Source organism: Macaca mulatta, chromosome X, assembly GCF_049350105.2.
Source record: "Macaca mulatta isolate MMU2019108-1 chromosome X, T2T-MMU8v2.0, whole genome shotgun sequence".
NCBI lineage: Eukaryota > Metazoa > Chordata > Mammalia > Primates > Cercopithecidae > Macaca > Macaca mulatta.
The window spans coordinates 154,170,930-154,190,170 of NC_133426.1; the positions used below are offsets into that span (position 1 = coordinate 154,170,930).

The 19,241-nt window shown below is 38.8% G+C and overlaps 1 protein-coding gene across 16 annotated transcripts in view; it reads left to right on the forward strand.

The window, feature by feature from the left end:
- The first annotated feature begins 2,546 nt into the window (after positions 1-2,546).
- Positions 2,547-19,241, forward strand: part of FMR1 (Fragile X messenger ribonucleoprotein 1) — a 38,759-nt gene continuing 22,064 nt past the window's right edge. For 11 of the 16 annotated variants that reach the window (XM_015128360.3, XM_077988251.1, XM_015128362.3 and 8 more), the window contains exons 1-4: positions 2,581-2,907; positions 12,583-12,635; positions 16,171-16,264; positions 18,957-19,028. In XM_015128360.3, the coding sequence (XP_014983846.1) occupies positions 2,857-2,907; positions 12,583-12,635; positions 16,171-16,264; positions 18,957-19,028 (270 nt within the window). In that variant the 5' untranslated portion in view covers positions 2,581-2,856. Of the gene's footprint in view, positions 2,908-12,582; positions 12,636-16,170; positions 16,265-18,956; positions 19,029-19,241 lie in introns of all 16 variants that reach the window. The other 5 variants (XM_015128359.3, XM_028842440.2, XM_015128363.3 and 2 more) reach the window with 1 other exon arrangement.

Here is a 19,241-nt window from a genome sequence, read left to right on the forward strand (position 1 = left end):
ATTTTGGAAGAGCAGGCTCATGAGCAGGCCTGAGCTCAGTGTCTGAATTCAGGTAAGCTATCTTGAAAGGAGAAATATCAAAAGCTAGAGATCAGAGTGAGGCTGAGACTGAGAGTCATGTGGGCAAGACTAAGTGGCAGTATGTACTGGCAGTGAGGATAAGTATTTATTCATTCATTGAACATACCTTGAAATCAACCACTTTTAATGTGCCAGGGGCACAAAGATAGAAAAGACATTTGCCCTGTCTGGAAGGTACTAATAATCCAATAAGGAAAACAGAAATATAAATAAATTATTCTGGTACACTAACCATCACAGTAGAGGTATTCAACATTTGTTGAGTCCCTGCTATATGCCAAGCAGTTTAGGTATGCACAAAGTTCTACAAGAGCACAAAATAAGTTCTGGCAAAGGTTTGTAAAGACATTCACAAGGGTTTTCACCACAGTATGACCTCAGGGAGTTGGCAGTAACCTAGATGCCCGATCAGTAGGGATATGTATGAATACAATTTCTGGCATACTCAGTAGCAAACTAGGTGTACACACAGCAATGTGGGTATAGCTCAAAAACAGAGTGTTGAGTAAAACAGTTGTAAAGAGAGATTTACAGTCCAATACCATCTCTGTAAACGCAAGAAGCATAAACAAAACATTGTCTTAAATTATCAAGAATCTCTATCAAACACATTGCAGTTTGTGTCTAGAAGAATGAGTGGGGATTGAGGAAGATGAGGAAAAAATAATATAAAAAATGTAAAATAATATAAACAAGGACCTTGTAGGGACTGATATGACAATGTGCTGAATATTGAAGAGCAAAGTTAACTCTCTGTACCTGAGAGAAGATAACTAGCTAATGGGAATCCAGCTGAAAACCTTAAGGGGTAGGGCCTCTACGGGGCCCAGGAAGGATATGTAGAGACATGAACGGATGAAAGTGCATCACAGGTTCAGGGAACAACACAGGTTGAGTGTGGCTTGTAGTAAAAATGGTTGTGAAGAGTTGACATATTTTTAAGTCCTGGATAAATTGAACAACATCTTACACTTGGAGGGGTATAATCATTCTAATCAATGTGTACCCTTTTACTATAATATATTGGAGTTACAGCTAATGCTCTGCTCCCATTCAGCCTGATGAGATTTTCTTTCAGTCCTCTTGGGGTCTTGGCCTCATGTGACTACTTCAAAGACTCTAGTCCAAAAGGTCTTTCCTGTTTACTATGGTCTTGAGGAATGTGGCCCTAGATCCACTGCTTTAAAGCTGGAGTTCCACCAGCAGCAACATCCTCTCATTCTGGGGCAGCTGCCTGAGGCAGGTCATCCTGCCTCGGCCAACGCAGTGCTACCAGTTAACTCTCACCTGCCATATTCCAGCTGGAATCATTTCCCCTTCTCCACCCCAGACTGGGTCATGTTCCGCCATCATGGAAGCACCTATTCTTCATATCCCTTATCACAGCTGCAACTCCTCATTTACTTGTCTGATAATTTGATTTATGTCCATCTACTTTGCTAGGTTCTAAGTTCAATGCTGGCAGTCTTTTCTTCTTTTTTTTTTTCTTTTCTGTTTTGCTCACCGACTTCTCGCTAGCACTTAGCACAGTGCCTGGCACATGATAGGTACATAAACTTCTCAGTTGGGTACCAGCATCCCGAAGGGAACATGGATTAAGGCAGCTATAAGCACGGTGCAAAACAGGAATAAGAAAAAGTTGAGGTTTGTTTCACAGTAGAAGGTAAAGGGTTGCAAGTAGGTGCATCGGCCCCTGTAGACAGGACGCATGACTGCTACACACGTGTTCACCCCACCCTCTGGTACAGGGTGCACATAGAGTAGGGGCAGAAATGAACCTCAAGTGCTTAACCCAATTTTTAAAAAATATATGGTCAAGTGAAAAGTATGAAAATTAGTTGAGGAAAGGTGAGTACGTGGGTCAAAGCTGGGTCTGAGAAAAGGCTAACATTTTGAGGTCCTGACTCAATCCATGTCCCTTAAAGGGCACAGGGTGTCTCCACAGGGCCACCCAAAATCTGGTGAGAGAGGGCGTGACTCCTCACCCTCTGCCTCTACAGGTCACAAAAGCCTGGGTCACCCTGGTTGCCACCGTTCCTAGTTCAAAGTCTTCTTCTGTCTAATCCTTCACCCCTATTCTCGCCTTCCACTCCACCTCCCGCTCAGTCGGGCTCTCCGCTACTTTGAAACAAACCAAACCAAACCAGACATCCCCCGGGAATCCTAGCGAGGCCGAACTGGGATAACCGGATGCATTTGATTTCCCACGCCACTGAGTGCACCTCTGCAGAGATGGGCGTTCCGGCCCTCGCGAGGCGGTGCGACCTGTCACCGCCCTTCAGCCTTCCCGCCCTCCGCCGAGCCCGCGCACGCCCGGCCAGCGCCTCTGACGTTCGACCCGAATCCCCGGACGGTTCCCAGAAGCGCGCATGCGCGCGCTCCCAAACCACTTGAAGAGAGAGGGCGGGGCCGAGGGGCTGAGCCCGCTGGGGGAGGGAACAGCGTTGATCACGTGACGTGGTTTCAGTGTTTACACGCGCAGCGGGCCGAGGGTTCGGCCTCAGTCAGGCGCTCAGCTCCGTTTCGGTTTCACTTCCGGTGAAGGGCCGCCTCTGAGCGGGCGGCGGGCCGACGGCGAGCGCGGGCGGCGGCGGTGACGGAGGCGCCGCTGCCAGGGGGCGTGCGGCAGCGCGGCGGCGGCGGCGGCGGCGGCGGCGGCGGCGGCGGCGGCGGGCGGCGGGCGGCGGCGGCGGCGGCGGCGGCGGCGGCGGCGGCGAGCGCCCGCAGCCCACCTCTCGGGGGCGGGCTCCCGGCGCGAGCAGGGCTGAAGAGAAGATGGAGGAGCTGGTGGTGGAAGTGCGGGGCTCCAATGGCGCTTTCTACAAGGTACTTGACTCCAGGGCAGGCCCCATCTTCGCCCTTCCTTCCCTCCCTTTTCTTCTTGGTGTCGGCGGGAGGCAGGCCCGGGGCCCTCTTCCCAAGCGCCGTGCCAGGGCACGCTCGGCGGGATGTTATTTGGGAGGGAAGGACTGGACTTGGGGCCTGTTGGAAGACCCTCGAGCCCCGCTCCGAGTCCGAGAGGCCCTAGCGCCTATCGGAATGAGAGACCAGCGAGGAGAGGGTTCCCTTTCGGCGCCGAGCCCCGCCGGGGTGAGATGGGGATGGGCGAGGGCCGGCGGCAGGTACTAGAGCCGGGCGGGAAGAGCCGAAATCGGCGCTAAGTGACGGCGACGGCTTATTCCTCCTTTCCTAAATATCTTCTCCCAGCGGGATCCGGGCCTGACGTGTGGGTAGTTGTGGAGGAGCGGGGGACGCTTCAGCCGGACCGCCTCCTGCAGCGCCAAGAGGGTTTCAGGTCTCCTTTGGCTTCTCTTTTCCGGTCTAGCATTGGGACTTCGGAGAGCTCCACTGTTCTGGGCGAGGGCTGTGAAGAAAGAGTAGTAAGAAGCGGTAGTCGGCACCAAATCACAATGGCAACTGATTTTTAGTGGCTTCTCTTTGTGGATTTCGGAGGAGATTTTAGAACCAAAAGTTTCAGAACATGGCCCAGCAATGCATTGAAGAAGTTGATCATCGTGAATATTCGCGCCCCCCTTTTTGTTAAACGGGATAAATTCAGGAATGCACATGCTTCAGCGTCTAAAACCATTAGCAACTCTGCTACTTAAAAATTTTGTGTGTATGTTTAAGTTTCCAAAGACCTAAATATATGCCATGAAACTTCAGGAAATTAACTGAGAGTATATTATAAATAGGGCATTTTTTTTTTTAACTGAGCGAAAATATTTTTGTGCCCCTAAGAACTTGACCACATTTCCTTTGAATTTGTGGTGTTGCAGTGGACTGAATTGTACTGAGTTGTTGAGGCCTTATATAGGCATTCATGGGTTTACTGTACTTGATAAAGTTACACCATTGCAGATCAACTAACACCTTTCAGTTTTAAAAAGAAGATTTACAAATTTGATGTAGCAGTTGTGCGTTTGTTGGTACGTAGTTGCTGTAGATCTATTAATCTATAGATTCTCATTTCCTTTTGAACGTCTATAACCTCTTGAAATAATATCCCACCTTACTACAGTATTTTGGCAATAGAAGGTGCATGTGGAAGGAAGCCTGGAAAATAGCTATTACCAGTGTCCAGCACAATTCTTAAATGTATTATAGAATGACTTGAATGTTTCAAACAGGACACGTTTGGCTATAGGAAAATAAACAATTGACTTTATTCTGTGTTTACCAATTAAGACATTTGGAGATCAGTATATTTCATAAATGAGTAGAGTATGTAAACCGTTCCATACTTTGAGCACAGAGTTAAAACCTTTTGCTGTAAAAGGAGGCAAAAGGTAACCCTACGTTTATGTTCTTAACACTCTCATAAATATACGATTGTTTCAGTTGACTCTGCAAAGTTTTAATTTCATTGATCGATAATTTCTTCTGGTGAGTTTGCGTAGAATCGTTCAGGGTCCTAGATTAGTGGTTTAGGTCACTAGATTTCTGGCACTAATAACTATAATATATATACATATATATGTGTGAGTAAGGGTTAATGGTTAAGCAAGATTCTGATTGATCTGTGATATAAACTTAGATTGGATGCCACTAAAGTTTGCTTACCACAGAGGGCAAGTAGCACATTATGGCCTTGAAGTACTTACTGTTCTCTTCCAGCAACTTATGATTTGCTCCAGTGATTTTGCTTGCAAACTGACTGGAATATAAGAAATACCTCCTATTTTGCTATTAATTTCCTCCTTTTTTGTTTCGTTTTGTAACAAAGTTGTTTAACTTGAAGGTGAATGAAGAATAGGTTGGTTGCCCCTTAGTTCCCTGAGGAGAAATGTAATACTTGATCAAGTGTGTGTCAGATAAATTGCTGTTACGTTTATTTAATTAAGTTTGATTTCTAAGAAAATCTCAAATGGTCTGTACTGATGGAAAAATAGTTTCTGTAACAAAAAAGCTTGCAATTTTTATATGACTTATAATTTTGCTGTGAGTTTAAAAAGTAAAGCAAAAGTAAACTGAGTTACTTGTCCAGTGGGATGGACAGGAAAGATGTGAAATATAAACCAATTAAAAATGAACTGCTGTGGATAAGTGTTACATTTATGGAAAAAGAAATAGGAACCTTGTTCATCAAATTGATAGAAAAGCTTTAAAAACTAAACAAACAACTTGAGTATAATTGAATTCAGACTTTGATTCGCCTGACATAACCACCATATTTCCAAGGACATCTCTCTATCTTCTGGTGTTTATTCTTAAAAACTTAAAAGTTAGATTTAGCAATCACCAGAGCCACTACTTTTATGCTTAGGTATTTGTTTGACTTAGAAATAAGTGGTCACGTGTACCACTTTACAGTGCCCTGCAGGTGTTAAGATATGAAGACACTTTGACTTACACCTCATAAAATCTTTACAAAGTATTTTCTAAGTGAATAATGATGAAATAAAGTCTTTATTCTAGGTGCATCTGCCCCACATAATTTGTTTTCTTTGGACTAGAAGTTTTGATGTGTTGAGAATGGTAATGAATTAACTCCATTTTAAATGTAGAATGCGTATCATTCCAGTATGAATGCCCTAATCCTAAGATTTGTAGGTTTTGTGTACTAGTATGAAAATTACTGAAGATGGATAAATCACATGTTGGAGACATAAAATACAAACCTTTTTTGTTTTCTGAAAATACAGCTTCTGATTTCTGATTCCTTATTGTAATATGGTATAATTATACTTGATTGTAATTTTATTGTTAGATTATACTTTATTTTTTAAGTTCAGTGTTTGAGGACAGACTTTCATTTGGTTAGTAGTATTATGGCAGCTAGCAGCTAAATATGGTGAAGTGTACAATCAAAAGGATATTTTTAATGAAGATATTAGTGGTGTAACATGTCATTTCAGATGCATAGCTGAAATGTAGTAAAATCAGTTTTGCTACAAATAAACTTGCATAAGGTATGTAAATTTATGAGTTTATAAATCAACTTGCGTAAAGTAAATAAACTTGCACTCATGGTTTCTCTGAAGTTTTTTGAGATAACTTTGCATAAAGGTGTTATTCTGTACTTCGAGGAAGTGAATTATTGGGGTCAACCACATTTTTTTTTTCCTTCCTAGAGTCTAATTGCCCTTTTTAGTTTTTAGGATCTTCGTGGCTGCATCATTTTTCCCCTTTTGAACTGTGCTTTTTCTAACTCCATATTAAATATTCTGATAACTTCCAAATTATTAATTAGATGCAACGTTCAGTGGTATATTACTGGAGTTTCTGATTTCTGCCCACTGTAGGAATGTGCTTCCTGAGAAGATTGGGATCGTGATTATAATAATAGTTAACAGGGGATGAGTACTTTCTAGGTGCCAGGCACTGTTCTAGGTGCTTTACCTTTGATACTTTATTTTATGTATTGTTGTTATTCTCATTCTTTAAATGATGCACAGAGAGGTTAGGTAAGTGACTTAACTACCAAGTTTCAGGGCCATTAAGGGTCAGGATTCTGAATTCCTGAAATGATGAAATTTAGCTTGAAGAAATTGGTTTGATTTCCTGCTCAGTTTTCAATTTCATTGTGGTCTTTGATTTGTGGTATTTTGTGCTATAACACTGCCTTAGCATCCTATAACTATAGTTACGATGTTATATTATGACTTTTTACTGTTAATACAAAGCCATCATGAAATAATTCAGTTTATGTGCCAGCTTCTCTTGTTATTAGCTCTTGAACCTTGACGCTGTACTTCTTCATATGGATGCCTGTTAAGGAAAGATAAGGTTAGAAATCTTTGACCCTGCTAGGAAATTTGCCTTTGTTATATTGGGAACTCATAAAACTGAAGTATTCAAAAGTTAGAATACATACACACAAGAAAAATTAAAAACTAATTTAATAATTTTTTTTTGCACTTGTCTCTGTTGTCTTTTGGTCAGAATGAAGCAGAATGTGTTTTTCTTATAATTTGTAGCAGATGCCTATATGAAGTCCTGGACATGTGGTATGGTTGGAAGGACTGTTGATGAGGTTTATTGTCTCTGTTTATTCTTTTATGTTGTTAGTGTCCCCATACAGCGGGGTGGGGGGATGGGGACAAAATGATAACTCGCTTTATATATGAAGCCTTGGGTTTGCATCATACTTTTATCACATTTCTTATGTCCCTATCCTGTCTCCTGCACATTTTCTTTCTTGGTGTCCTTTCCTTTCCTTTTCCTTTTCGCTTTCCCTTTCCCTTTCCCTTTCCTTTCCTTCCTTTCCTTCCTTTCCTTCCTTTCCTCTGTTCCGTTCCTTTCCTTTCCTTTCCTTTGTTTCTTTAGTTTGTTTCTTTGTTTCTTTAGTTTGTTTCTTTGTTTCTTTAGTTTGTTTCTTTGTTTCTTTTGACAGGGTCTCACTGTTGCCTAGGCTGGAGTGCAGTGGTGGGATCTCAGTTCACTGCAACCTCCACCTCTGGGGTTCAAGCCAGTCTCATGCTTCAGCCCTCCAGGTAGCTGAGATTACAGGCATGTGCCACCATGCCCGGCTATTTTTTGTATTTTTAGTAGAGATGGGATTTCGCCATCTTGGCCAGGCTGATCTCAAGTTATCCACCTGCCTCAACCTCCCAAAGTGCTGGGATTCCAGACATGAGCCACAGGGCCCGGCCTCCGGCAGGTTTTCTTTAGGAGGGATATTTTACAATGCTGTAAGTTTTTCCTAACGAGAATTACCATAGCACTACATGTTCTGTCTTCAGTAAATGATGGAAGCTTACTGATGATGTTGTGGTTGTGTTCATTGCTGGTCGGGTGTACGTTGAAACTTTAATACACAATATCCTCTCCTGTGAGCAGTGGTTCCTGTTTGTAAGATACTTTACTAAGGGAAGGAATGTGAGATGTTGCTGGGGAGAGTTTACCCAAATAGGGATGGACTTTCTGTTTTTGTTTTATCAGTCCTGGTATTAGAATGTGTGAATGGATAGCACTAGGCTTTACATACTTTCGTAAATATGATTGTTGTAATTACCTCTTTGGCCCAGTTGCCAGTAAATTGGGGACCCCTTAATGATTTATTTCCTGTTTATTCACCCTGATGAAGAACCTGTATCTCTTTTAAACTGTACTTTATCACCTTTCTCAAACCCCAAGATTTTCATCACATTTTTATTCTTCCCAAACTCTAAATAACCTTTTAGTATTAAGTATTTTTGTGGAAACATTCTTTTCTTTTTCTATCCCAATTTTTAAAGTTTTTTTTTTAAGTGTGCTTTTGTTGGAATGTACATTTTCCAAATGCAAAAGCATTTATGATTCTGCATCTCTTATAAAATATGACGCTCTCTACTTTAGCTCTCATTTATTTGGTACCCCCCATGTGTGTAATTTCATTACCCACAACAGTCTTAGGGAGACTGGTTGAGTTCCTTATTTGCAGATGAGGAATCTGAAGTCCAGAGATCACTTCTTGGTGAGAGTCTCACAGCTATTACGTGTTAGAGCCAAGATTTCGAACGTAGGTCTGATTCGCAGCAAAACCGTTAACCACTAAGTACACTGACTCCAACAAGAGCCCTAGCCCTCACACAATACACTTTAGTTCCCCTGTGTGTTCTTTCAAATTCATTCGATTTGCTGCCTTTGGAAACCTCTCAGGAACCTCCTCAGCCTGCCTTCTCTACAGACATCAGCTTTGCCTGATAGGTAGAGATCACAGGAAAATGCAGTTTTCCAAGGTGGTGATAGGTGGAATGATAGTGCTCTGGAGATGGCCAAAGAAGAAAGGTATGAGTGTATCTGTGGGTGGGTAAGTGGTGGATAAGGGGAAAGATAGAGCCCAAAGGGAGCTATTGGAAAAACTATGATGAGAAACAGGAAGATGGAACCTTGTTGGAATGAAGATTTAGTGAAAGACCTTAGAATTAACAGGAGGTATTTGTCTTTCACGCAAGTGTAGACCAAAGGCAACCTATGAGTTTCTTTTATTCCACTTATTAAAGCACCAGCCAAAGGTATTATATACCTTCTGTATTCACTTAAAATGACTGATTTTGAAAAAGTCATGTAAGCATCCATTTACAGATAAGCCTTATTAACTCAAAGGCAGTGGCTGTCTTGGGCTCCGATGATTATTCAAACCATTTCTGACACTACATCTAGAAATGCATTCAGAGCCTGCAAAAGCTTTTTCTTTCTTTCTTTCTTTTTTTTTTTTTTGAATGGTCACAGCACTTGCAGATCTTCCTCCTTTGAGAGAATATTTGATTTTAGGAAATAAGCAAATGTGGTGAATAAGTATGATTCAACTGGGCAATAACTTTTAGGCAAAGAGAAAAAAGCAAAATATAACAATGTAGTAATAAGGCTGATATTATAGTGCTTTTATGATGAGTCTGAAAACAGTCTCCAACATTTATAAATGTTTTAAATCGGTTCTGTCTACTGCAGTAGCACTTAAGCCATATGTGGCTATTGAGCGCTTGACATGTGGCAAGAGTGAATTGGAGACTGATTTTAATTTTATTTAATTTTGATGTAAGTAGTCACACATGACCTGTGGCTACTATGGCAGATAGCATAGTTTTAGACAAGGGCAGTAGTCTTGGATAGATACTTGATTTACTTAGAACATTTATTTACCTAGCTGTAACAGGGTTCTAATAGCTGGTTAAAGGACTTAACATTTTTAGCATGTAGTATACAGTAAGGAACTAATGTTAATTACTGCCAAGATGTATAAACATTATAAAACTTTAGACAAGGATGAACACAGAAGTGTTGGCCCTTCTTTGTAAATAAGGGATCAGTTACTTCCTAATAGGTGTCTTAATTTTAGTTAGTAATCTAATAGCACCCCCAAAAACCAAACTTAATTTGTCATTAGCCATCCTGTAAAGACAAGGGAGAAATGGGGGCCAGGAGAATCCTCTTTGCCATTCTCTATAATTTTTATGACCTATAGAAATAAGAGCCTAAGAGTGACCAGTTCCTGCAACCTAACTCAAAATTAGGCCTCTCTGTTGAAGTAATAGTGCAGCAAACAATCCCTTGAAGCACTGGGGCATGAACCCTTATGAAATCTAATAATTCTAAAGTATCATTGGCAGTATTAAGCTAGAGTTCTCAAAATATGCTGTAGAAAATATTGTTCATTTAAATATAGCTGAGTAAAAATAACCAAGATCAAAATCGTAAGAAAATGTTGATTTCTCCCCTTTTGAACCAGTAACTATAAGGATATATACCCATGCTTAACTTAAAAATAATTATTTAGCCACGTTGGGTATAGCACAACATATGGATGCCATTATAGTCCACCTTGATATTATAAGGAAGCTTTCTTTTAGCGTAGCTTTACTTTTATTTATTTAAGCATTATTGAAGAAGCTTGGTATCTCTGTTAAGTTGCTTAAGTTGCTTCTCTATCAGTGTTTTCCAGGGCCTCATCTCAGCTTCCATAGTTTTTCTTAAGAGCAGCTAATTAATGCTTCACTCCGTATGCTTTAATTTGATATTTTGGGAAGTTTCATTTTTTAAAAGAATCTTTTTATTTCAGACCTTTGAAGACAGACATGTTTGTTTAACAAGACATCTGCATTGAACCATTTGTTTTTAAAAACATGTATCAGGCATCTTCTATATACCAGAAACTATGCCATTTCCTGAGGACACAGAAGTTAGAGAATGGTCTTAATCCAAACCAGTTATCGTCTCACTATCCATTATGCGTATCAGACATTCAATGTCGTGAGGATTTACGACTGTGTTTTCTCCCAAGAGTTTTATAATTTTGGCTCTTATATTTAGGTCTTTGATGTATATTAATTGATTTTTTTTTTTTTGTATGTAGTGTGAGGTAAAGGTTGAAACGTACTCTTTTTGCATGTGGATATCCACTTGTCCCAGCTTCATTTTTTGAAAACACTATTCTTTCCCCATTGAATTGTCTTGGCTTCTTTGTTGACAAAGGATTTATTATTTCTGCCACAACCCAGCTGTTTCTCACTGTCTAAACCTTTATGCCTGCTGCCCCTTAGGCTTAGTGGAATGCCTCTCCATCCTCCTCTCTCTTTTGTTTACCTAATACTTCCTTATCCTTTAAGGGGTCAGTAGGAACCTCACCTTCTTCAGTATGTTTTCCTTTGTCTTATTAACCTACCGCCATCACCCGCACACATACCTTTTCCCTAAGGCTGGGATAGGAACCTCTTAGGCAATGATCTATTTGATAACTACTCACTGAGTTCATACTAGGCACTCTGCAGTATGACCATAAATGAAGTAAAACCTGACGCCACCCTCAGGAAACTTACTGTTAGTGAGAAAATGGGCTATAATAATAGAGTGGGGTAAGTTTATTGTAGGGATAAGCATAGGATGCTATGAGAATGCAGAGGACAGGAATTTAACCTGGACTTCTCAGTTCTCCCATTGAAGATGACATCTGAACTGAAATCTGGAAGAACAATAAGAGATAGCTATGTAAAAAGAGGGGAAGAACTAGTAAAGAAGGAATGGAGAGAGGCCCAGAAACTACAGAGTATGGCACAAGTAGTTTAGCATTGTTGGGTCACAAACTCTAAGGATGTGAAAGATAAAGTTGGAGACGTGGTGGGACTGGGGAGGACAACTCCTGTAGAGCCTTTTATGGCTGGAGAAGGAGTTTGGCTATGGTCCTGCAGGCAGGGAGAAACCACTGAAGGGGAGAAACACATACAGAATAAATTTGAGTAAGAAGCTTAAATCTCCCCAAGCCCTTTTAAAATGAATTAAGTTAAAAAGCCTTTGGGTTTCTTTATGCTTTGTCCTATTCTTCTAATTGTCCAAAACAAAAGCTCTCCTTTTCTGTACCTATTAAAAGGTTAATTTTGTAAAATTACGGACAGTATGCTGATTAAAGAATTCTTGATGATTGGCCATTTTGTTCTGTCTTTGTGTAGATTATTAACAATTGTGTCATCAGATTTAAAAGATCTAAACCTCTGGACTTTATATATTTTTTCTACAAGTGCCTGTGAGATTGAGAACTTAATTCAACTCTAGTAACTGGACTTTTTAGTGTTGTTTGCAGCATATGATTGTTAAAGAAAGTTTAGTATATTTGTGTGTGTGTGTGTATATATATATATAGACTTGAGGTTATATTTAATCATTGACTATTGGTATTCTTCTAAGATTTTAAGGAGAAAAAGGTAGTTTACAACATGTGGCTGATATATGGTTCTGGAACAATTTTCTTAGTTTTCAGTAACTCTATCCTAAAATGTACGTCCAGCTTTGCACTCACCACCACATTGTAATTTTCAGTATACTTGTCTACTTTTTGAGATGTTGAAGGCTATGCAGCAGTTTTTTTCTTGTTTAGTGTTTTAGCTATCTGTGTCTTTAGGGTGTAGCACATACAAGGTGGCAATATAAATGTGCTTAATGAATAAATGATCTTCAAAAACTGACCTTCATTTGAAGTTCTGTTTTATTCATAAACACATAAAACGTTTGGTATCTCTGTAAAATTTGACTAGAAACAAAAACTATATTTAAGCTCAAGTTAATTTAACATTTTTTCTTACACAGGCATTTGTAAAGGATGTTCATGAAGATTCAATAACAGTTGCATTTGAAAACAAGTAAGTGTCTCGTTACATAATTTTAATGATGAGGTTCTTTAATATTTTATGCTAATTCTTCTCGTCATTTTTTAAAAATTCAAGTCTAGTTTGAGTGCTTGTCAGGAATGGATCTTCATGTTACTGACTTAGAAGTTTCTAAACAACTCAGTATTAAACTAATGGAATGACTGTTTCTGCTAATGACCTGAAGGTCCGTTATTGTATGATATTGATCCTTACGTTTTAATTACCTTGAATGTGAGGAAACAAACCAGAGATTCTTGTGTATTAGTAACTGGAAGTTTGCATAGGAATATTTGTAAATTTTAAAAAGATAGCAATGAAGGGATTCATGGGTATTGCTAAAAAGCTGTATGTGAGTTCTTTAACATTAAATCTAAAACTGATGGTTTTAGTTGTCTAGTATATTTTATGGAAACAGTCCTGTTTAGCCATTATGTGATTTTTTTTATGTTTCATATATTCAGCAATAGCAGTAGCTGATCTTTTCTGCTCTCTTTTGCTAGATGAGGAAATAAAAACAGTCATAGGCCTAGGAATATTAACTGTATGAAAGCATCAATAGTATAGATGTTAACATTTTATTGGAGAAGACAAGTCTCTTGACTAAATTTTTTGAATGCTAATAAAGGCTATTTTCAGAGTAGCTGTTTAAGATTGTAAAGTACATATAAACTCCTTAGTCAAAGTGTAGATGTGGCTGTGATCTTAGGATTTTTACTAAACTCTGATGGATGGTTAACAGTTATCATTTTTTTTTTTTTTTTAGCTCTTATGTAACAAGAAAATTAATAATATATCAAAAGCAGGCTGCAAATCTATAGAGACAGAAAGTAGATTAGTGATTGCTTAGTGCTGGGGCTGGTAGGGAGGCCATAGCTGAAGAGTACAGGATTTTTGTGTATGTGGCAATGAAAATGTTGTAAAATTGACTGATAATTATTACACATAACTGTAAACCTTCTACAAACCATCGAATTGTACATTTAAATTGATGAATTATATGATATGTGGATTATGTCTGCTAAAATGTAGTATGTGACCCAGGCATACTGAGCAATAGATACACACATCTTGCTTCTAAATAAAAATAATAGTTTAAAACCAGGCCTGTGTTTCAGTGTCTAGAAAACAAATTTTGTAATTGAACTTAGCAGAGTCTTTTGGCTAGCAGTAGGACAAAGTAGTATCCTTAGATGCCTGAAACACATGTAGGGGGACAGAGATAAAAAGATCAAAAGTATCTAACCCTATTTCTGGCTCTGGACTAATAATCATAGACCAAAATACAAGTTTGAATAATAGAATACCTTTCCCTGAACACATAAAGCCAAAAGTTTTAGTATTTGTCTCTTTGCCGTTTCATGTATCCATCGCCATACAATAGACAACAGCATCATACCAACAGAGGAATCTTTGATAACTTGGAGGGTATTTTTTTCTTACAATTATACACTTTATCTGTTTACTTACATCACTAGGTAAATGCTGTTTCCCATAAAGGGAGAGTTGTCTTTATTTGCTACTCTTAGTTTTTCGTAGTCTATAATCTAAAGTATTAAGCAAACACTCATTTCCTCTATGCATTTAAGAATTTGTCTAGTTTATACATTGATTTATCAGATCACTTCTTTTTGGTTTTCAGTCAGATTTCTACCATAAACTTAAAATTATTTCCTCTTTGGACCTTCTAATTATTTATCTCCTATACCATATGTGCATGAAAGTTTCTCTTCAAGCTCTTTGTCATCCTGGGAGTTTGAAATAGATCATTGATTTTTAAACTTGTGTTCATGGAGTATGTTTGCGATACAACACTGGGTTTGAGCACATCAATAGGATTTAATAGGTCTATACCAAAGTAATCTCTTTGCTCTTCCTTGTGTGTTTCCTTTTTGGTTTTCTGTTAGAAACAAAACGAAAACAGTGTTTTGTAGAATGCCAGATTGTATTTATCCTTTCTTTCCTTTCAATCAGGAAGAAGCTCCTGTTACTGATACCATATTGTTTTAGGTGCTTTGTTTTTAGGTGCTTCCTAAACCTTCCATAAAGCATAAAGCTGTTCTCATATTTCACATTTTTTAATAAGGAATTTGAATTTTTATCTGTATACACTTAAAATAATTATTTATTTGGAACCAAGAAGTTATATTATACATTACTATATGCCTTAAAATCAAATTTAGCAATGAATCCGTAACATCTATTAGGTATGTATAATAACTCAGAGGAGGGTTTAGTTAATTTAGGCCCTAATCAGATTTCCACAAATTCTGACTTAATATTTGCCCTCTTATATAACAGCTCTTCTTTAAACAAAAACGAGTACTTTTCTCAATAGAATTTTACTAAGAAAGCTCTTTGGTAAAACATTGACATTATGCATAGAACATATCTCAGTATCTGCTAATGAAGAACACCAAAAAGAACCCAGATGTGACTGCTTCGGAAGTTGAATCCTCAGCGTTTTTGCAAAGTTTGTCTTTTAATATTTTATATATATAAAAAAATATATATATATTTTAAGACAGGGTCTCACTCTGTCATCTAGGCTGGAGTGCAGTGGCATGCTCATGGCTCACTGTAACCTTGAACTCTTGAGCTTGAGCTATCCTCGCACCTCAGCCTCCCAAGTAGGTGGGACTATAGACACATACCACCACACCTAATTTTATTTTTTAAAATAATTTGTTGTAAAGATGAAATCCTACCTTGTTGCCCAGGCTGCTCTTGAAGTCCTGGCCTGAAGCAGTGCTCCCACCTCAGCCTCCCAAAGCTCTGGGATTATAGGTTTGAGCCACCGTGCCCTAATATTTTGTATTTTTATGGATATAAAAAATAATTTGGTATCTTTCAGAGTTGTTTAATATCATTTTAAATTTAAAAACATAGGCAACTTAAACTCCTATAGGCTGTCTCCATCGGGTTTCTGTGGTTTAGGAGACCCCACCATCCCAGTGCATGCTGATAACGTCATACTGATCAGCATCCAGCTACCCACAGCAAGAATTGACCACCTCGTGGGATCTAAAATTTAAAGGGGGAAAAGTGAGTTGTGAATTGCTAATGTGCTGACAGCCCCATTTTGCTTGGGAATTAGAGGGCAGTTTTTGTGGTCCTTGGAATGTGGTTAAAATTCTTCTGCAAGTGGAAGTATGTTTATATTACTAACAATTACTGGTACTAATATTCAAATATTGAAGGAAATTTCTGTTGTGGACTTATGTTTAAAGCTCTTAGAAGTTGAAATTATTGGAAAGAAGACTTGTTTTGAAAATCATAATATTGCTGTATTGTGTTTAGAGAAATATTCCAAACGGGAGTAGGCTGCTGTGCTGCATGCAGACTTTGCTGAAATGTTACTATATTGCCATTATGTCCCACTCAGCAAAAACTGATGATTTTAAAGCTTTTGCTTCTTGAAAGTAGAAAAAGAGGGGTCACGCTTAACCGAAAGTTGATGGCAGAGTGGTCACTGTTTCAGTTAAACATGAAAAGCATGTTAAATAATTGTATGTTTGCTTATTTACAGCTGGCAGCCTGAAAGGCAGATTCCATTCCATGATGTCAGATTCCCACCTCCTGTAGGTTATAATAAAGATATAAATGAAAGTGATGAAGTTGAGGTGAGTTTTCCCTGCCATAAAGTCATTTAGCACTGAAGGAGTGGGGTTATTTAATTTATCTGTGTGTGTGGGGTGTGTTTTTTTTTTTTTTTTTTTTTGGATACCTTGTCTTTAACACTGTTTAAATTACTTTGAGAATTACAGTTGAAATGGACATGTGCTTTTGACTGACTCATCTTATTAATAATTCAAAATGATACATGATGCTTACATTTGGCTACTTGAGCAGTACTCAGAGCATATATTTGAAAGTCACTGCCTCAAGTTCCTTTGCCCACTAGTAATTCTTTTCTCCTTCCCTTAATTTCTGAATCTTTGAATATGTCGTTTGTTTACAACTGTGTCCCCATTGTAAGCAAAATGGGTTATGAAAGTTAATTTTACACAGGAAAGAAATCATGCTTTATTACAGAGTAGTATACTAGAATTTCTTTAAGTAGCAGTGAATCTTCTTGGTGTATTTTTAAAAACCTACAAGCTTTAGTTAATACATATTAGTAAAATCTCTTTTTCATAGGGCATATCGTGAACTACCTGCTTATCTCCCATTGAGCTCTTTGACCAAAATGTGCGATGGAGATCTAACATGTGAACAGAAATGTTGTGCTTGTGATTTCTTTCTCCATTAGAAATTGGTTTTGTATTTAAGGCACTAACAGTGCCTTACATAGTTTGTGTGGTATCCTGTCTCCTTTGTATCCTTTCACATACTCCATTTTGAGCTGCTTCTCTTTTTTTTCCACGATAATAAGCATAATGCCTTACTATTAGTTAATAGTAGTTGCCGTTCCATGAATATTTGTAGTATGAAGGATGTGGCTTAGCAGACATTTGTGCAGGTGAGGCAGAGTGGTTCTAAGTCCTGTCCTTCAGTTCTTTATTTTTATTTTTTTATTTTTATTTTTGAGATGGAGTCTCACTCTTGTTGCCCAGGAGTGCAGTGGCACAATCTTGGCTCACTGCAACCTCTGTCTCCTGGGTTCTAGCGATTCTCCTGCCTCGGCCTCCTGAGTAGCTGGGATTACAGGTGCCCACCACTGCACCCAGGTAATTTTTATATTTTTAGTAGAGGTGGGGTTTCACCATGTTGGTCAGGCTGGTCTCGAACTCCTGTCCTCAGGTGATCCACCCGCCTCAGCCTCCCAAAGTTCTGGGATTTACAGGCGTGAGCCACCGTGCCCAGCTGGTGCTTGAATTCTTATTTGCTGCACTAGGTAGTAAAGGTGTAGCAAAAACAGGACAGAATCTTCTGCCTTTGATGAAATCACATTCCAGTGAGGATAGCTAATGTGACAGATGTGAGTCTTAACGAAGAAAAAAAAAAAGGGAGAAAATGAAAGGTGATATAGGGCAGGATTGCTGTTTTAGAGAGTAGTCAGGGAAGGTCTGTCAATGTCCAGGCCTGTGTTTTTCTCTCTACAGTTTTAAAGTGGACATAGGATAAAGTGTTATTTATTTTCCAAAAATGTAAGCAATCTCTACTAGGTTTAAGCAGCTGGGCTTGGTTTTGCAAGGGATCTTAATAGGGAACAAAAACACTTTGTATACTTAGCTGTCCACTTCCCCAGGAGACTGTAAGCTCTCTGAAGGCAAGGCCCAGGTCTTTGGTCTATATTAGGAGTACCCAGAATTTGATGGAGAGATGAAAGGGACTTTTTCTCCCCTGCTTGGTCACTTGACAAATGGGGACCAATGAGATACCATTGCTAGGATGACCTCACCGATTTGCTGAGGTAATTTCTGTGGCTAGAGTAGTTGAGAAAGATGGAAGCAAGAGGGAAAGGTATGTTAAGTTGTATTCAGTCACTGTATTGTGTGATCATTAACTTTGGTTGTAAAAGGGAGGCAAGCTCGAGCTTTTACTCACTTGTCACCCCTAGACTCTGTACCTTTCTTGGCCTCATGTCCTCATCCCCCTTGTCTTTCCTGTTTCTGTTTTCTGCTTCTGAGTATCTCTGTCTCTCTCTCCATATATACTCTATTGTCTCTTTTCCTGTTAACCTTGATTTGTTAGGGTCTTCATGAAAGATTCCATGCTGTACGTCTTAAGTGAACTTTAAAGTGGTCACCAAAGAGATGAGTTAGAAGAACTGATCTGCAGTGTGTGACAGACCAGGAAGGTGATATCCAGAGGATTGCCACCATGAAGTTGTCCGTTTTAGTGGAGAGGAAGCAGGAGACCAGAGAGTGACCAAGGATCTGTCCATTTAGTTCCAGGAGATGTGAATGCCAGAGTGGTGTCCTTAGTGGGCTGAATGTTCAGTGGTCTTACTTATTTAGTGACGAAGCAACAAGACAGTAGGGCATGGTCAGTAACTTTCAGTCAATTTTTGGTTACTAGAATGAAAAATAAGTTTATACATTTTGAGATACATTTTTGTAACTCGCTGAGTACCCAAGGAAAGTGTGGTTGTATTAGCGTCTATTTTCAGAGCACTAACTATTGCTGAATTAGAACAGAAATATAGGAAAACTGATTTTTACGAGGAGCTTCAAAGCAATCTCAGGTAGTTTCTGATTATGTATCTCTGCCTAGGGGTACATAGACAGGGTTACAATTTGGTTAAAGATACATGATGTGATTTTAAAGACACCTAGGGGCATTTTAAGAAAATTTCCTCGCTGTCTGATAATCTGCAGATTTCAAAATTATGTTAATCATGAAATATTCTGTGTTGTAATTTTTGTGTAGGTGTATTCCAGAGCAAATGAAAAAGAGCCTTGCTGTTGGTGGTTAGCTAAAGTGAGGATGATAAAGGGTGAGGTAGGAAAATGCCTATTTAATTTTTTTTCTTATACTATTTCCTTTTTTTAAACCCAGGTTGTACATTTCCATATGGATTTCTATTTTGAAGTAATATCTAATTTTGAGTAATTAAAATGTTTTCACTATTTGTTCAGTATGTTTCAGTTGGTTATAAATTTTTTCCCATAGATAATTTATTTTAAAATAACTGAATAGGGAGAACGTCTTACT